The following is a 19,696-nucleotide window of genomic DNA, read 5'->3' as shown; positions in this document are numbered from 1 at the left end:
CGTCACACAGTCACTACAAAGATACAGACATTCTTCCTAACTCAGTTGCTCAATGGCTGAGATAGGAGAAAATTGAGGATGAATCTACAACATTGTAGTTACTCCACAATACTATCCTAAATGATAGAGTGAAATGAAAGAAGCATGTACAGAATTTAAAAAATCCAAAACATCTATCCTGTAAGACACTAAAGGCACTAAAGTAAAACTGCAAAATAAAATATCTTTATGTCCTCAATATAAAGTGTTATGTTGGGGCAAATCCAACACAACACTGAGTATCACTCTTCATATTTTCAAGCATGGTGATGGCTGCATCATGTTATGGGTATGCTTGTCATAGGCAAGAACTAGGGAGTTTTGGGGGATAAAAATAAACAGAATTGAGCTAAGTACATGCAAAATCCGAAAGGAAAGCCTGTTTCAGCCTGCTTTCCAACAGACAATGGGAGACAGTACTATAACCTAAAGCACAAGGCCAAATATACACTGGAGTTGCTTACAAATATGACATTGAATGATCCTGAGTGGCTTAGTTACAGTTTTGACTTAAATCGATGGCAAGACTTGAAAATAGCTATCTAGCAATGATCAACAACCAATTTGAAAGAGCTTTAATTTATTAGAGACCTATCCAGAAAGACTCACGGCTGTAATCGCTATTCTAACATGATTCTAACATGTATTGACTTATGGGATGTGAATACTTATGTAAATTAATTATATTTCTGTCTTTAATCTTCTTAAAACATGTTTTCGCTTTGTCACTATGAGATATTGTGTGTAGATGGGTGAGGAAATAAATCATGTTAATCCATTTTGAATTCAGGCTGTAACACAACAAAATGTGTAATAAGTCAAGAAGTATGAATACTTTCTGAAGGAACTGTAACCACTTCTATGCGCTCTCGCTTTATCTTGGGAAAAATATCCTTTATATTTTATTCAGCTAAGTTCAATTATATTGCTCTTACTATAAAATCATATAATATAAAGTAATGGCACAGGACTTACAAGGATATCTTGTCTTCTAAATTAACTAGCTTACAGCATATGGTATGGCGCTTAGTCAGACAACATACAGTACAGTAGGCTGTAACATACAGTATGTTGTACTTAAAAGTGGTCATTTGAAACAGGTCTTGTACGGCAGATTAAGAGTTATTTGCCATCTTTAGTTGTGAATGATACAAACCTGATACAACAAAATGTCTGAGAAATCAAAACATATATGGGCTGCATAATGTGACTATAGGCTATTTATGATTCAAAATAAATAAAGCTTGCGCTCTGTTCCTGCACACGCTGATCTCTCAAGCGATCATATTTTTACCCATCAGACTATTCTTAATTTAACCTTGTTTATACTAATATGTAACATTGGTTTCGATTTAGAGTGGCCCATTGCGAAATGGGCAGGAACAGAAACAGGGGGAATAGCGAATAGCAAAAGGATGCCGCTTTCTCTGTCTCGTTTTTCAATCCGGCCAGGTTGGCTCCTCCGGTTTTATAGTGGAGCAATGCTTTATATTAGCAGAGGGAAAATAAATATAGTAGGAGGAGAAGGCTGGCTGGCGTTCACCTCTTTTTTTGAGGAAACCATCAAAACTCTCCTTTCACACGGCATGACAGAAATGTCTGGGATTAGAATAAGAACACTTATTTCACTCAACACATCAACCACTGTTTCAAGAGCATGCAGCCTCTCACTGCGCGACAGCTAATATGCCTCCCAAACCATGTACACCATGTCAATTCCAATTTTATTGGTCAAATACACATGGTTAGCAGATGTTAAGGCGAGTGTAGAGAAATGCTTGTGCTTCTAGTCCGACAGTGCAGTACTATCTAACATGTAATCTAACCAATTCACAACGACTACCTTATACACACAATGTAAGCGGATGGAATAAGAATATGTCCATATAAATATATGGATGCAAGATGGCCGTGCGGCATAGGCAAGATGCAATAGATGGTATAAAATACAGTATACAGTTGAAGTCGGAAGTTTACATACACTTAGGATGGAGTCATTAGAACTTGTTTTTTAACAACTCCACAAATTTCTTGTTAACACACTATAGTTTTGGCTAGTCGGTTAGGACGTCTACTTTGTGCATGACACAAGTAATTTTTCCAATAATTGTTTAGAGACAGATTATTTAACTTATAATTCACTGTATCACAATTCCAGTGGGTCAGAAGTTCACATACACTAAGTTGACTGTGCCTTTAAACAGCTTGGAAAATTCCAGAAAATTATGTCAAGCTTTAGAAGCTTCTGATAGGCTAATTGACATCATTTTATCATTTGGAGGTGTACCTGCGGATGTGTTTCAAGGCCTATATTAAACTCGGTGCCTCTTTGCTTGACATCATGGGAAAATGAAAAGAAATCAGCCAAGACCTCAGAAAAAAATTGTAGACAAGTCTGGTTCATCATTGGGAGCAATTTCCAAATGCCTGAAGGTACCACGTTCATCTGTACAAACAATAGTATGCAAGTATAAACACCATGGGACCACTCAGCCGTCATACCGCTCAGGAAGGAGATACGTTCTGTCTCCTAGAGATTAATGTACTTTGGTGCGAAAAGTGCAAGTCAATCCCAGAACAACAGCAAAGGACCTTGTGAAGATGCTGGAGGAAACAGATACAAAAGTATCAATATCCATAGTAAAACAAGTCTTATATCGACATAGCCTAAAAGGCCGCTCAGCAAGAAAGAAGCCACTGCTCCAAAACCACCATAAAAAACCCAGAATATGGTTTGCAACTGCACATGGGGACAAAGATCATACTTTTTGGAGAAATATCCTCTGGTCTGATCAAACAAAAATAGAACTGTTTGGCCATAATGACCATCATTATGTTTGGAGGAAAAAGGGGGAGGCTTGCAAGCCGAAGAACACCATCCCAACCATGAACCACGGGGGTGGCAGCATCAAGTTGTGGGGGTGCTTTGCTGCAGGAGGGACTGGTGCACTTCACAAAATAGATGGCATCATGAGGAATGGAAATTATGTGGATATATTGAAGCAACATCTCAAGACATCAGTCAGGAAGTTAAAGCTTGGTCGCAAATGGGTCTTCCAAATGGACAATGACCCCAAGCATACTTCCAAAGTTGTGACAAAATGTCTTAAGGACAACAAAGTCAAGGTATTGGAGTGGCCATCACAAATCCCTGACCTCAATCCTCTAAAAAATGTTTGGGCAGAACTGAAAAAGTGTGTGTGAGCAAGGAGGCCTACAAACTTGACTCAGTTACACCAGCTCTGTCAGGAGGAATGGGACAAAATTCACCCAACTTATTGTGGGAAGCTTGTGGAAGACAACCCGAAATGTTTGACCCAAGTAAAACAATTTAGAGGCAATGCTACCAAATACTAATTGAATGTTGGTAAACTTCTGACTGACTGGGAATATGATGAAAGAAATGAAAGCTGAAATAAATCATTCTCTCTACTATTATTCTGACATTTCACATTCTTAAAATAAAGTGGTGATCCTAACTGACCTAAGACAGGGAATGTTTACTAGGATAAATGTCAGGAATTGTGGAAAAACTGAGTTTAAATGTATTTGGCTAAGGTGTATGTAAACTTCCGACTGTATGCATATGAGATGAGTAATGCAGGATATGTAAACATTATTAAAGTGGCAATATTTAAAGTGACTTGTGATACCCTTGTTAAATCCATCTATTAAAGTGGCCAGTGATTTGAGTCTGTATGTTGGCAGCAGCCTCTATGTTAGTGATGGTTGTTTAACAGTCTGATGGCCTTGAGGTAGAAGCTGTTTTTCAGTCTCTCGGTTCCAGCTTTGATGCACCTGTACTGACCTCGCCTTCTGAATGATAGCGGGGTGAGCAGGCAGTGGCTCGGGTGGTTGTTGTCCTTGATGATCTTTTTGGCCTTCCTGTGACATCAGGTGGTGTAGGTGTCCTGGAGGGCAGGCAGTTTGCCCCCGGTGATGCGTTGTGCAGACTGCACTAGCCTCTGGAGAGCCTTGTGGTTGAGGGCTGTGCAGTTGTCGTACCAGGTGGTGATACGGCTTGACAGGATGCTCTCGATTGTGAATCTGTAGAAGTTTGTGAGGGTTTTTGTTGACAAGCCACATTTCTTCAGCCTCCTGAGGTTGAAGAGGCGCTGTTGTGCCTTCTTCACCACGCTGTCTGTGTGGGTGGACCATTTCAGTTGGTCCGTGATGTGTACGCTAAAGAACTTAAAAGTTTCCACCTTCCCCACTACTGCCCCGTCGACGTGGATAAGGTGTGCTCCCTCTGCTGTTCCCTGAAGTCCACGATCATCTCCTTTGTTTTGTTGACGTTGAGTGAGAGATTGTTTTCCTGACACCACACTCCGAGGGCCCTCACCTCAACCCTGTAGGCTGTCTTCACATTGTTGGTAATCAAGCCTACTACTGTAGTGTTATCTACAAACTTGTTGATTGAGTTGGAGGCGTGCATGGCCACGCAGTCATTGGTGAACACGGATTACAGGAGAAGGCTGACATTGCACCCTTGTGGAGCCCCAGTGTTGAGGATCAGTGGGGTGGAGATGTTGTTTCCTTACTTCACCACCTGGGGGCGGCCCATCAGAAAATCTAGGACCCAGTTGCACAGGGCGGGGTCGAGACCCAGGGCCTAAATCTTAATGATGAGTTTGGAGGGTACTATGGTATTTAATGCTGAGCTGTAGTCAATGAACAGCATTCTTACATACAGTAGGTATTCCTCTTGTCCAGATGGGACAGGGCAGTGTGATGGCGATATCATCGTCTGTGGACCTATTGGGGAGGTAAGCAAATTGGAGTGGGTCTAGGGTGTCAGGTAGGGTGGAGGTGATATGATCCTTGACTAGTCTCTCAAAGCACTTCATAATGACAGTGAGTGTTACTGGGCGATAGTCATTTAGTTCAGTTACCTTAGCTTTCTTGGGAACAGGAACAATGGTGGCCCTTTTGAAGCATGTGGGGACAGCAGACTGGGATAGGGATTGATTGAATATGTCCGTAAACACACTAGCCAGCTGGTCTGTGCACGCTCTGAGGATGCGGATAGGGATGTCGTCTGGGCCGGCAGCCCTGCGAGGGTTATCACGTTTAAATGTTTTACTCACGTCGGCCACGTTGAAGGAGAGCCCACAGTCCTTGGTAGCGGGCTGTGTAGGTGGCACTGTATTGTCCTCAAAGCGTGCCAAGAAGTTGTTTAATTTGTCTGGGAGTGAGACGTCGATGTCCGCGACGGGGCTGGTTTTCTTTTTGTATTCCGTGATTATGTGTAGACCCTGCCACATACGTCTCATGTTTGAGCTGTTGAATTTCGACTCTCCATCGTCTCTATACTGAAGTTTTGCTTGTTTGATTGCCTTGCGGAGGGAATAGCTACACTCTTTGTATTCAATCATGTTTCCAGTCGCCTTGCCATGATTAAACTTGGTGTTTTGCGCTTTCAGTTTTGCATGAATGCTGCCATCAATCCACGGTTTCTGGTTAGGAGGGAAGGTTTTAAAAGTCACAGAGAGAACAAAACATCTCCAATGCACTTCCTAATAAACTCACTCACCGAGTCAGCGTATACGTTGATGTTATTGTCTGAGGCTACACAGAACATATCCCAGTTCACGTGATCGATGCAATCTTGAAGCGTGGAATCCAATTTGTCAGACCAGTGATGGATAGCCTAAGCACGGGCGCGACCTGTTTTAGTTTCTGCCTATACGAGGGGAGCAATAAGATGGAGTCATGGTTTGCCGAATAGATTTGAATAGATTTGCCGAATAGAGGGTGGGGGAGGGCCTTGTATGCACTGCGGAAGTTTGAGTAGCAGTGGTCCAAAGTTTTGCTCGAAAGGGTGCAACAATCAATGTTCTGAAATTAGCTTTGTTAAAATCCCCAGCCACAATAAATGCAGACTCAGGATATATGGTTTCCAATTTACATAGAGTCCAGTAAAGTTCTTTCAGGGTCGTCGAGGTATCTGCTTGGGGGGGATATACACGGCTGTGACTATAATCGAAGAGAATTCTCTTGGAAGATAATGCGGTCGGCATTTGATTGTAAGGAATTCTAGGTCAGGTGAACAAAAGGACTTGAGTTCCTGTATGTTGTTATGATTACACCACGTTAAACATGAGGTATAAACCCACGCCCTTCTTCTTACCAGAGATGTTTGTTTCTGTCGGCACAACGCATGAAGAAACTCTGTGTCTATACCGACTCCGACAACATGTCCCGAGTGAGCCATGTTTCCGTGAAACAGAGAATGTTAAAATCTTTGATGTCTCTCTGGAAGGCAACTCGTGCCCTAATTTAGTCCACCTTGTTGTCTAGAGAATGTACATTGGCGAGTAATATGCTCGGAAGCGGTGGATGGTGTGCTCGCCTTCTAAGTCTGACCATGAGGCCGCTCTGGCTGCCTTTCCTGCGGCGACCACGTTGTTTTGAGACGGCCTCTGGGATTAGAACCAATGTCCAGGGTGGAGCTCCGAACAAAGGATCTGCTTTGGGAAGGTCGTAATGTTGGTAAGTTAATGTTGCTCTTATATCCAATAGTTCTTCCCGGCTGGATGTAATAACAGTTAAGATTTTCTGGGCTAACAATGTAAGAAATAATACATTAAAAAAATACAAATTACTGCATAGTTTCCTAAGGACGTGAAGCGAGCTGACCATCTCTGTGGGCGCCATCTTGCTCTTTTTGACTCTCCAACCCTGTTCCAGCAGCTACCCAGTGCTTAATTTGGGAAATGTGAAGTCTGTTTGGAAACATCAATAGTATCATGTTTTCACAACAAAACATATTTCATGACACTGTTGACAGCCCCTCTCTCTGCGCTCGAGAAAGGAATGAAGGAGAGAGAGGAGGAGATAGAAGCACACGGTGGTGAGATATTCTGTAGCTAAAGGTAATGTGTAAGCTTATTGATTATGAAAATATAAAAAATGCCCTATTACTATGCTATTCAAAATCAAATACAAATTCACTGTAATTGTAGGCTAACTCTGTAAGCCGCCCTGCACAATCAATGAACCAACAGCATCGCCTATGTTCTCTCCCAGACTCATTGATAGAAATGTTGGAGCGGAGCATTAGGTAACCAGTCCATCCAGTATGCATAAAACAGTCCACACTCAAAGGCGATGACTAGAATTTATAGAATTTTGGAGTATAGGCTAGACCAATTACCAAGTACCAAAGAAATCTTAAATCTGTGTTTCTTTCTGCCGTGCATAATATGCGGTAGGCTATTAGGCTATGTATTGTGTAATGGAAAAATCATTATTAAAAACAATTATTGGGCTGAGATCCCGCTAACGGGATCGATATGACAACAGCCAGTGAAAGTGCAGGGCGCCAAATTCAAAGCAACAGCAATCTCATCATTACAATTCCTCAAACATAGAAGTATTTCACACCATTTTAAAGATACACTTCTTGTTAATCCCACCACAGTGTCCGATTTCAAGTAGGCTTTATGGCGAAAGCACCACAAACGATTATGTTAGGTCAGAGCCAAGTGACAGAAAAACACAGCCATTTTTCCAGCCAAAGAGAGGAGTCACAAAAATCTGAAATATAGATAAAATTAATCACTAACCTTTGATGATCTTCATCAGATGACACTCATAGGACTTCATGTTACATAATACATGTATGTTTTGTTTGATAAAGTTCATATTTATATCAAAAAATCTCAGTATACATTGGCGCGTTATGTTCAGTAGTTCCAAAAACATGCGGTGATTTTGCAGAGAGCCACATCAATTTACAGAAATTCTCATAATAAATGTTGATGAAAATACAAGTGTTAATGCATGGAACTTTAGATACACTTCTCCTTAATGCAACCGCTGTGTCAGATTTCAAAAAAGCTTTACGGAAAAAGCAAACCATGCAATAAACTGAGAATCAAACAAGCCAAAAGATATCGGCCATATTGTGCAGTCAACAGAAGTCAGAAATAACATTATAAATATTCACTTACAGTGGGGAGAACAAGTATTTGATACACTGCCTATTTTGCAGGTTTTCCTACTTACAAAGCATGTAGAGGTCTGTAATTTTTATCATAGGTACACTTCAACTGTGAGAGACGGAATCTAAAACAAAAATCCAGAAAATCACATTGTATGATTTTTAAGTAATTAATTTCATCACCTACCAACCAGTACAAATTCCAGCTCTCACAGACCTGTTAGTTTTTCTTTAAGAATCCCTCCTGTTCTCCACTTATTACCGGTATTAACTGCACCTGTTTGAACTCGTTACCTGTTTAAAAGACACCTGTCCACACACTAAATCAAACAGACTCCAACCTCTCCACAATGGCCAAGACCAGAGAGCTGTGTAAGGACATCATGGATACAATTGTAGACCTGCACAAGGCTGGGATGGGCTACAGGACAAAAGGCAAGCAGCTTGGTGAGAAGGCAACAACTGTTGGCGCAATTATTCAAAAAATGGAAGAAGTTCCAGATGATGGGCATTCACCCTCAGTCTGGGGCTCCATGCAGGATCTCACCTCGTGGGGCATCAATGATCATGGGGAAGGTGAGGGATCAGCCCAGAACTACACGGCAGGACCTGGTCAATGACCTGAAGAGGGCTGGGACCATAGTCTCAAAGAAAACCATTAGTAACACACTACGCCGTCATGGATTAAAATCCTGCAGCGCACACAAGGTCCCCCTGCTCAAGCCAGGATGGGAGAATGGGAGAAGTTCATGTGGTCTGATTAGACCAAAGAGCTCTATTTTTGTCTCAACTCCACTGGCCGTGTTTGGAGGAAGAAGAAGGATGAGTACAACCCCAAGAACACCATCCCAACCATGAAGCATGGAGGTGGAAACATCATTCTGTGGGGATGCTTTTCTGCAAATGGGACAGGACGACTGCACCATATTAAGAGAAGGATGGAGGGGGCCATGTATCGCGAGATCCTGGCCAACAACCTCCTTCCCTCAGTAAGAGCATTGAAGATGGGTCGTGGCTGGGTCTTCCAGCATGACAACGACCCGAAACACTCAGCCAGGGCCACTAAGGAGTGGCTCCGTAAGCAGCATCTCAAGGTCCTGGAGTGGCCTAGCCATTCTCCAGACCTGAACCCAATAGAAAATATTTGGAGGGAGCTGTCAAAAAGTTCTGTTGCAGTCCGTAGAAACATGTCAAACGATGTATAGAATAAATCTTTAGGATGTTTTTAACATAAATCTTCAATAATGTTCCAGAAGTACTTTGTCTGTAGAAAAGCAATGGAACGCGAGATACCTCTCACGTGAACGAGCATCTGACTCAAAGAGCCCTTATGAGCCCCTCCTTCACAATAGAAGCCTCAAACAAGTTTCTAAAGACTGTTGACATCTCATGGAAGCCTTAGGAAGTGCAACATGACCAATTTCCCACTGTATCTTCAGTAGGGAATGAGTTGAAAAACGACCAACCTCAGATTTCCCACTTCCTGGTTGGATTTTTTTCTCAGGTTTTTGCCTGCCATATGAGGTCTGTTATACTCACAGACATCATTCAAACATTCTTAGAAACTTCAGAGTGTTTTCTATCCAAATATACTAATAATATGCATATATTAGCAACTTGGACTGAGTAGCAAGCAAAAACCTCTGGGCACCTTATTCATCCAAGGTACTCAATACTGCCCCCAGCCATAAGAAGTTAATTCTGTTTTTTGGGAGGGCTTGGGGTCAAATATGGGCGTATGGATAAGCTGTATTATGCGTATGGGTGTTTCGAATTAATCTTCACCTTAGAAAGCGCTGTCCATTTTGTTGTGTTTGGATTTTAAACAACATCCACAACGACCATGTTTTCCACTCAGTTTCAACCTGTTGTTAAACTTGTTTCTTGAAATTGATCATCACAGTGAAGTGAGTTTTTAAATCATTATACTGTTTTGATGAAGTGTTTGATGCGATCTTCGGTTGTATTTGCATTGATGTCAGAGTGGTTAGAGGGACAATAGAGCCCTGAGTACCAGGCCATTAGCGAGCTGACGATTGTTAGCGAGTTGGGTACCCTCCAACGCATGTCCAGAGTAGCCTATTCCAACTGTGAGGGAGCATTTAATGAGAATCATATTTTGGTGCATTTAATGTGTCTGTGAAATGATCGGGAAATATTTTTTGTTCATGTCAGAATGCACCATGTTACTGAATTGGAAAGGGAATGAATTAATACGAGCGAACCTTATCACAATGCCACAATGTCTTTGTTTGTACATTCTTAAGAGACCCCGAAATAATGAGTCAGAAAAATCTGATTTTGGATTCACAATAACCTCCAAACAACTAATTACTACTCCTGCCTAATTATTTTGAGGCATTCAGTTTTTTCTATTTTTATTTTTCAGTAAACATATAAATAAATACTGGGACTGAGACATTAGACTTTGCAGAGGTATACATACCCTGAAAATATATGTCCTTAGATTGGGATCGGCTTTAAGATGGCCAAGATGGCTCATATCAAGGTGTTTCAAGTCTGATGACAGAGAAGACACTATACCCCCCAACCTCGTCCATAGCACAAGGTGTGTTCCACATATGCACAGTCTGTACAGAGTGTTATATAATGTTAATGTGATTGCTGAGATATTAAACACTTAAATAGTCCAGATATTAAACACTACCGTTGAGTCCCAAATGGCACCCTATTCCCTATACGGAACCATTTGGTGCACAGATGATATTAAACTCCCCAGGTATTGTAAAGATTTGATCATTTTTACAGACCTGTGTAGGAACTGTGTGTCTGGATGCACCCCACATGTCACACCATGATCCACTACTTATAGGTACACCCAAAGCACCATGGGTAAATCTACATGCCAACTCATGGCTTTGTGCAAACTCAGGACTTAGACAGTGCTCCTAGCGTCAGCACCTTATTAACAAACACAAACCAGGGAGGGAGGGATAGAGAAGAGAAAAGGAGGTGGAGGGAAAATTCCTTCAGGAGACAAACAACTCACAAGTTTCTGGGTTGTGCCGACTCACACCGCTCTTGCCTGCTTGTGACGCACCTGCTCCTCGACTCGCAGCATGCACCGGGAGCTTTCAACCAGCCGGGGAAATTAAGATAAATTATACGTCCCCCTCCCTCGCTCACTCTCTCTTACATTCCATCCCTCTATCCCTCCTTCTTTTATCACATGTTTATGTTAACACTAGGGCACCGCCACTAGGGCGCGTGTGTGTGTGTGTGTATGACTGTGTGTGTGACTGTGTGTGTCTGCTTGCACATGTGCCTTTGTGTGTTGCTTGATGTGTGTACTTGTAGCTATGTGTTTGTGCCTTTGTCTGTCCATATGCTTTGATTGATGTGTATGTGTTTATTCATTAGTGTCTGTTTTCTCCAGATTCGGGGACGGCTACACTGTGATCGTGAGGGTGGGCGGCTCGCCCCCCGCTCTGGGCCCCGTGGAGGAGTTTGTCCACGAGACCTTTCCGGGTAGCATACTGAAGGAGAAGCACCACAACACTCTGCAGTACCAGCTCCCCCTCAGCAAGGGCGCTCTGGTCAGCATCTTCAGCCAGTTCACCGCTCATCAGCAGAGGCTGGGTGTGGAGGACTACTCTGTCTCCCAGACCACTTTGGATCAGGTAACCCTTCATTCAGTAGTTTTTCAGGTTGGATCAGGTTAACCCTTCATTCAGTAGTTTTTCTGGGTGAGGACCATAGAGATACTATAGTGTTTCTATGGTATTTTATTTAACTATGTTGTGGGGACACACAGGGCATTGTCTTCCTTCCCTGCACTAACATTGCTGAGTTGTATGGCTGGTGAGGGCAAATCTGATCCTGGAGGGCAAGAGGGTGTCTCTTTTTTTGGCACATGTGTTAAAGCTGGGTGAACATCTGCCGGCACTCCAGGAGTGGAGTTGCCCATCCCTGTTATGGCAATGAAGGCATATATTATCTATACAACACATTTCCTTTAAGACTTGTACACTGAATGCTGTTAGTCTTGCTGTTGAATGTCAACTGCCTCACCTCACGTTTCCAATTGGATGTGTGAAGCTTGAGATCTGATGTAATCAAGCCTCTGAGAGGAGAGTGTGCCTCGCCCTCAATGATGAACATTAGCACAGCAGTGGAGAGGTCTGGGTAGACTAGAGCACCTTAAGAGGGCCCAACAAAGGTCACCTGTCCACTCATCCTTTGGGAGAAAAGGAGGGGAAAGAAGGCCTGCCTAGATAAAAACAACCCTCAGTCTGAGAGCCTCTCGAAAGCAACTGCCAGGAGAGGAAAGAAAAAATAAAGAAAATAATGAAAGAAAGAGATAAAATAATAAAGAAAAGAAAAATGAAAGAAAGAGAGAAAGAAAGAAAAGAAGAGAAATGTTCGCCAATGCAGCTATGGAGCATATTTACCAGATCACAGCGTAAATTAAAAAAATCACACGCAGGCTATAAGGTCATTGCACTAAAACACAAAGGGGGTAAAAAAAAAAAACACCTTTGTGGACGGAGACCAGACAGTCACCTTTCAGCTGGTGATTTATTGAGGAGAGCTCTGACCTACAGGGTTCTATTTTCGGCTGGTGTTACGACGGCACTAGGTATCAAACGCACGTTAGTTTGCAACTTTGTCATGTAAAAACTGAAGCACTGGCATTTTACAGCCCTAATGCCAGGTTTTTAATTTACCTGTCTTATCAGCTCGCTGGCGCACAGATGGGCGGGTGGAAATATTTGAGGAGTGTCATTAAAAACATGATCCAAAGTGCTAATTTCAGGAAGCGCTGAAAGGGATATTTAAGACCAATCAAAAGCTGATTTTAACAGTAACGCAGTTGGTTATGGAATTAATTTTGACAGCGGAAACTCAGCCTATACAGCTGTGATTGCACACTGCCCATATGCGCATGGAAGAATATTTGCCAAATGTGCTTTGGGTGCCTGTATACTTTGTGTTTATAAACATAAAAAACTTTTTTCCCCCATTTAATTGTATTTGGTTAGAAACCAAGCATAGCCTCCCCTCTCAATTAAGTTATATATATTTTTTCTGACCAATGCAATCGCGAAGTAGTCAAGACTGTCGATAAAGGGTTTGGCTCCTAAGACTGCTTGGAAATAAATCTTAATCACCAAAGCTTTATTCAAATATCCAGTTTGAAAGGAGTAAAACAGCTGACATACCCTTTTCTTCTATGCATTGTAGGCAAGCACACATGATTTTAGCCATGCTGGTCCTGTATTGGATGTGCGTAAAACCCCCTCCATGATTTAGGCTAAGTGCCCATGCCCATCATGAAACGAGAGATGAGAACCTTTGTGAATACCGGTGAACCTCATATTTAACCTGTAAAAAACTGCTTGTTTTCCATTTCATATTTTCAAAACCCGAGCCCTCCCTTAGGCCTGCTATAACGAAGGCTGGTTCAACAGCAATGCGTGTCTTCTTATTATTAGAATGATTCACCTTCCTGGTTTTATAGTGACAACGTCCGTGACGTGCTTGCAATGGAACTTCTGGAGATGTGTGAATGCGATCTGTAAGATCTGATCTGTAAGATGTTTCCGATTAGGTTCATAAAACATAGGCCTATTTAGGAGCAGTATAACGCTGAGTGGACATTCTCCCTTTCTATTTATATTGGATCTTTGTCCAGCTACTGTGAAACGTTAGGATGTGCGTAAAACCCTCCATAGTCTGCGTTGTTTTAGTATTATATGACCACATGGAGAAATTAAGGTGCCTGTAAGTGTGACAGCCTATTTAAAACAAGTTTTGTTTAGTTTAGAATTATTTGTTCTATTTTTAGACCTTATCAATAATTAAGTTAATCATGCTTATTGATAATTCTTGGCTTGTCCACGCTCAGCCATACTACAATTTACAGTAGGCCTTGCCCTTATCATTGTGAATGCTATTGAAGCAATGCAATTACTTAGACCAATGTGGACTGAAAATGGGTTCAAATTAACGTATTTAGCAAAGATAGGTCTACATTTTGTTATTTTGTTCCTGTAAGCCATTTAACAAACTATAACAGACTAACAATGCGATTTGAGTTGATTCCATGGAAATACAAAGAAGAATTTGAAGCATCCACATATTTCGCCATGGAGCAAGTTCTGATTGGCCAGTGAGGGGCCATACCTCGACACAACCACATCTTGTTTATTCATCAAATCCCAGCCCTTATGCACCAACTCCAGCAAGTTCCCAGATAATTGTAAAAATAGCAGAAAATTGTTCTGACACACGCCTGAACCTACAGCGCTACCGCCTGCGCTAAGATTTACCATTGCTGTAGGTTTGTTAAAATAGACCCCAACATGTAAGATCTGGCTCACACTACAATTCATATTGATCCGGCACTAAGGCTGAGGAATTAATGCCTTTATTGAAATAAAGGTTCCATGTCCGAAATGTGTCTTGCCTACAACTTACTTAAACAACCTAGTGGTCTTGTCTGAAATCTGTCTCGCTTACTACTTACTAAAACTACATACTGTGTACTAATCGTACTACATACTATTTAGAATGTACTGTTTAGTAAAAACAAATATTATAAGCTACAAATTTCAGCATACTAGTCTCATCCGACTGAGAATGTGTCATCTAATACACAGTTGTGTTGATTCCCTCCCGTTCATTCATTTTGGTACAGAGCATTCCCAAGGCTGATTATCAGCTGTTGTCATGACGACTCTTCCTCAATATTGTGCAGTGAATTCTACTAGAAGAAAAGCAGAAATTAGTATAACATCCTGGCTTTTAAAGCATTGTTTTCCGCCATTTGTTCAGTATACACAAATTGAAAATACACAATTAACTTGAGCACTTGACATTTTCAAAGAAACAGTATCTTCCCCTTTATGGAAAACAAAGGGTTACCTAGTGTCTGAGAATGAGTAGTAAACACTGATGCAGCTTCTATGTCCCTTATACATGGACAGCTAAGTGTCACCTCAATCTACTGTGTCACCACTTCTACTGTTCGTCCCTGAAGAAAAGTTTTTTTTTTTTCATCACCCACTACAGAGAGCATTTCAAAGACAACGGAACAAACTAGCATATAGCTGACGTGTACTGGGGTGGCCTGTATTTAAAACATGCATTGTGGCGCATGTGGCACACTGGGACTCCACCGCCACGGCAGCGAGGTTAATTGAGCGCCTCTGAGTCCTTCTCCTTGCCACGCGTCGGCGGCCATCTAATAAACACCCAAATGCCATAGTTAATACCCATACCCGTCTGTTATTAACTAAATGTCAGTCACAAGCACCGGAGCATGAAGTCTAAGTTATAATAAACTAATGCTTAGAAGATTAGAGGTGATTGGAGAAACATGTTTGTAGTGAGTACAGTGGGAGAAGAGATGTTAATACTGCATGTGGCGTATGAAATGCTAGTATTTGAAAACATTACAAGCACAGTTGCACACATCCAATGCCTTTTGAGCAGATTGCGGGATATCAAATATATTCACTAAAGGATAAAACTATGTACCATAGTGCAATCTCTGCTCCCATGTGGGTTATTGGTGACAACATTTTGACCACTTACGTAGCTCTGCTATATAGAATGTTCTATTGTTCAGAATGGGTGTTGGAATGCGTTCACAAACAATACATTATTTCCAACCTTGACAAATACACAGTAGTCAACCTAGAATTGTGTTCCAGTATGTGTTCTGGGTATTATATAGTTTGCGCAGAGAACATTATAGTATATTAAAGTAATACTGCCTGAAAACCCAGAAATGATTGTGTGACAACTCCCAACAAGGGCTGTTCTGAGGCCTGAAGCGAATCCAAGGCCTGTGGTTGGTGGCAACCAGTGCTTCCTCTTCTTTGGCAGAGAATGGTACGTCCCACTCACGTCGTTGCCAGCTAAAATGGTACTCCAGCGTTTTCTGTTCTCCATGTTAGGCTGCCAATAACTTTTTAGTGAGCTGTCACACACTCACAGCCATTTTTCCCTTGCCTCCAGGTCTGCATCGGATAACTTTTGCATTCTGAAGTTCTTTTACATGTTTTGACCGAGTCGTTAATTCTAATCATTCTATTCATTAGGCGTTGCTATGCTAAACAAATCATTGGCATGTCGGTAGCTCGCCGAGATTCAAAGATGATGAGAGACAAGAACTTCATAAAATTATGATTTAATAAATATCCAATAGGCCTACATAGGCTGCACTGCGCTGAAAATTAATGAATGGAATTCGAGTGTTTACGGTTTCCATGGTGAATTATTAGTTCCACATTCATTCTTGGGCTAGCTAGCCTGCTGGCATGGGAGAGATCACATTTGTAAAATGAAACATTGTTGCACAGGTCATAGAGGCAGACAAGTAGGTTTAAACAACCCAAGAATGTTGCAAACCACATAGTAGCGAGATTAAAACAATGGAGGACAATGGAATTGTGACATTAACACGTCATGGTATTTTGTTGGCCCACCACTCCCGCATATCAACCAATCAACACCCAGGATCCATACAACCCATTTTATAAAGAGCTGTCAAACTCTGATATGGAAAGCTAAAGGCATAAATGTTTTAAGCCTCTCAGCATACTGTATTCAACCAATGGCATCTGGGGTTAAAATTCAAATAATCCCCTGATGGGTGGAATTGAAGATAGGCATGGAGAAATGCATTGATGTTGTTTTTACACTTCCTCATTCCCTCCTTAATAAGATGTCATAACGGTGAAGTTATAGAAATAAGTTTTGTCAGCCATTCTTTTGTAAGGAAGCCTGTTGCATTTGCTAAACTTTAGTCTGTCAATCTCAAAATCTCAAAGAGCCCAGCAGTACGGTTCGTCACAGCACTAGTCCTCCTCAATTTAACAGGAAGTGTGTTTCAACGGGATCTAACGCCCAGGATCCTCCTCCATCAAAGGTATCACATTCCTACCGTACCGTCTGACGTTTCTCTTGAGTCTCAAACGAAGACTTTCTAGTTCCAATTAAGATGGCCGACATTATCTGAAACCGGAACGGATCACGAAAATTGGTGGAACCTTCCCCTTTCATCTCAAATGAAACATGCCAGGCTGATTTAAAACAGAGTCCGGGCTTTATCTTTGACGCTGAAGTTAGAAGAGTGAACCTGATTCTACAAGGGATTCAGAAGATGACTGTGTTAGGAGGAAGAGCTGAGGAGGGGTGGTTGAAGTTTTTTGTTTTTGTTTTCATCGTTCCTCCTTTTGTCTGTCTTTGCTGCCCAAAGGAAATAAAAGGGCACTTGTTTTATGCCTCAAAGGTGATCGTAGGCATATGGTGTGGCATTATTTTATAGGCTGTAAGTGTTGAGAAAGCTGTACTTCATAGGCAGCGCCTAATGGACTAGGCGGAGAAGAATCAACATCCCCTGTAAACTGTTGTTTCACTGCAGAAACAATCTCCGCTTAAGTGGCTACACTCGTTCCCTGAGATAGCATGGCATAATATTAGTTGTGTTGATCCGAGACATGGGATTTGTTATACAATCTGGCCATCCCCCATTTCCTCTTAGGCCTATACATATAAAGTCACTTCATATCTTAAAATATATGGTGGCTTTCACAGGCCTTTTTGCTTTATTTCGCTTCCTTCTTTTCTTGATACTTTACCTGATGAATACAAGCTTTTACCGTTGTTTCCTCACCCCGTTACACAGACCAAGGTTAATAAAGAAAGTGTTGTAAATATTGTTGTGGGGGGGGGAGGATCATTATCATGATGCCTTCGGTCTCGTTTCACAGTGTGTTTTGTTGAAATGTCATTAGAATGGACAGATCGGATACGTTGATTGACTTTCGGTTGAAATTCTTCAATAATTCTGAAAACCTAACCAACTTCAATCTAACTAAACTGAGACCCATTCATATGAGCAGATTTGTGTGTGCATGTGACATGCAAGGCCCTCCTGCATCTACTCTTACCACCCTGTCTTCATCCCCAGGTCTTTGTTAACTTTGCCAGGTACCAACATGAGGAGGACAACCATGCTACTTATGACAACAAAGTGGACGTGTCCGGCGAAATGCCTATGAAAACTCAGAACTCACCTGTCCCAGAGAGCGCCTGAGTCCCAACGTTCACCACATATTCTATCACTGAACAGCACCTAGCGCTGTATATCTCAGGTCTAAGCTTGTAGATAGATTTAGTTTGTTTTACTTCTGCCAGTTGACACAATAATGTTATAGTATGTTATTATGCAAATGTTAACCGTAAATAACACATATAATGCAATTGCAGAGTGAAATAAGGGCAAGTAAATGATTGGTAAGTGATTGGTCTACCTGCTCCTGCTCCAGTTATTTTTGGGGATTTCTTTATTATGATGAAAAACAGACACACTTAATCGTGGTGTGGTGAAACACAGATTTTCCTAAGACCTTGTCATGCCAAATGACATGGCTAGGAAACAGCTCTTCCTCAAAGGTCAACACATGCTACTATGTTGCCCCTTGACATTCTCTTACGACTGTTGTTGCAATTGTTTCACTAGCTACTGGTGAAACATTTAATACTTCCCAAATTGTACCCACTCCCTATATAGTGGACTACCTTTTTTTTTACCAGATCCCTATCAGTCTTCCAGGGCCATACTGTGGATATTTTCATATTATCCTAAATTAGAATGGCGTGCCCCACTTCGCAAAATATGCATTGAGTGCGAGACAGAGTTGAGAGCCTTATACTGTGTACTTGCAGGATAAAGTGTGCCTTCAATATAGCCTATCCTCTGTCTCAGGATCTCTCTGTAGAGCTGTAAAGATATATTTGTTCGCATTTGTACTGTTTACGTTCGATAAAACCCATGTAGATATGCGTATAATACAACTATGTTGGGAGAAAATGCAGGTAGATATTTTTAACAATGGTGAAACCACACCAAGCACTTTGTCAGTTTGCCTGCATTACTTTTGCAGGTGCACTTAGCACTTTCTACCTAAAGCGAATAACTTCTCTGTATGTGTGTTTCCCTCATGAGCACTAGGGTTCACTTTGAAAGCTCAATGTCATTTGTATGCCGTTCAATGTCCCCCCGCATTACTATCTTGTTCATTGCAAAGAATAAGAAATCCTATTTGTACTGAATATTGCTTTGTGCCAGAACAGATTATTAAACATTTGCACAAATTGTCATGCGACTAGGAGTTGAATTTGTAACTCCTTTAACTTGATATGCTCCGGGATTCATTAGGCCGTGTTCAAAAGTCGATTTGAGCTATGTGGCAGCCACTTTCAATATCTCACTCTGCTGCTTCAATAAGTGCACCGTTCTTTCCTTCTTTGTTGTCACCCTCCCCTTCGTTCTTTTAGAAGCCTTCAATTGTAGTCTATCTTTGTTGTCACTCGCGTGTGCAGCACTTCAGCTTTGACATAGAACTCTGCAAATTGTGTGACGGTCGGTCATTTATTTACAGCCAACTGAACAGTGGTGGACCATAATACACAGACAGGATGTGTCGCACTTTTTATCATCCCCCTGTCAATCGTTGTTTTCTATCATTCAAACACACCCGTTGACCTCAATACTTTTTCTTCAGTTTACATTTTTGCAAATTTTACATTTGAAAGAGTGAACAGTATTCAGATGGGTAAGTCAAAAGCACATCAAAACACTATTGACCTTTCTCAATGTGCCTGAAAACAATGAAAACCTCTCAGAAAACCATGAATAAACTATGTCAATTTTTACAGTGTTGTTATTGCGATATC

General features: G+C 41.5%; 1 protein-coding gene across 2 annotated transcripts in view; it reads left to right on the top strand.

The window, feature by feature from the left end:
- LOC109896499 (phospholipid-transporting ATPase ABCA1-like) overlaps positions 1 to 18,434 on the top strand; it is a 296,174-nt gene extending 277,740 nt beyond the window's left edge. For both annotated transcript variants that reach the window (XM_031832341.1, XM_031832340.1), the window contains 2 exons: positions 11,382 to 11,625; positions 17,928 to 18,434. In XM_031832341.1, the coding sequence (XP_031688201.1) occupies positions 11,382 to 11,625; positions 17,928 to 18,053 (370 nt within the window). In that variant the 3' untranslated portion in view covers positions 18,054 to 18,434. The remainder of the gene's footprint in view (positions 1 to 11,381; positions 11,626 to 17,927) is intronic.
- The last annotated feature ends 1,262 nt before the right edge of the window (positions 18,435 to 19,696 follow it).

The sequence above is a fragment of the Oncorhynchus kisutch genome, linkage group LG9, assembly GCF_002021735.2.
Source record: "Oncorhynchus kisutch isolate 150728-3 linkage group LG9, Okis_V2, whole genome shotgun sequence".
NCBI classification, from domain to species: domain Eukaryota; kingdom Metazoa; phylum Chordata; class Actinopteri; order Salmoniformes; family Salmonidae; genus Oncorhynchus; species Oncorhynchus kisutch.
This window is presented reverse-complemented; position numbering and strand designations above follow the sequence as displayed.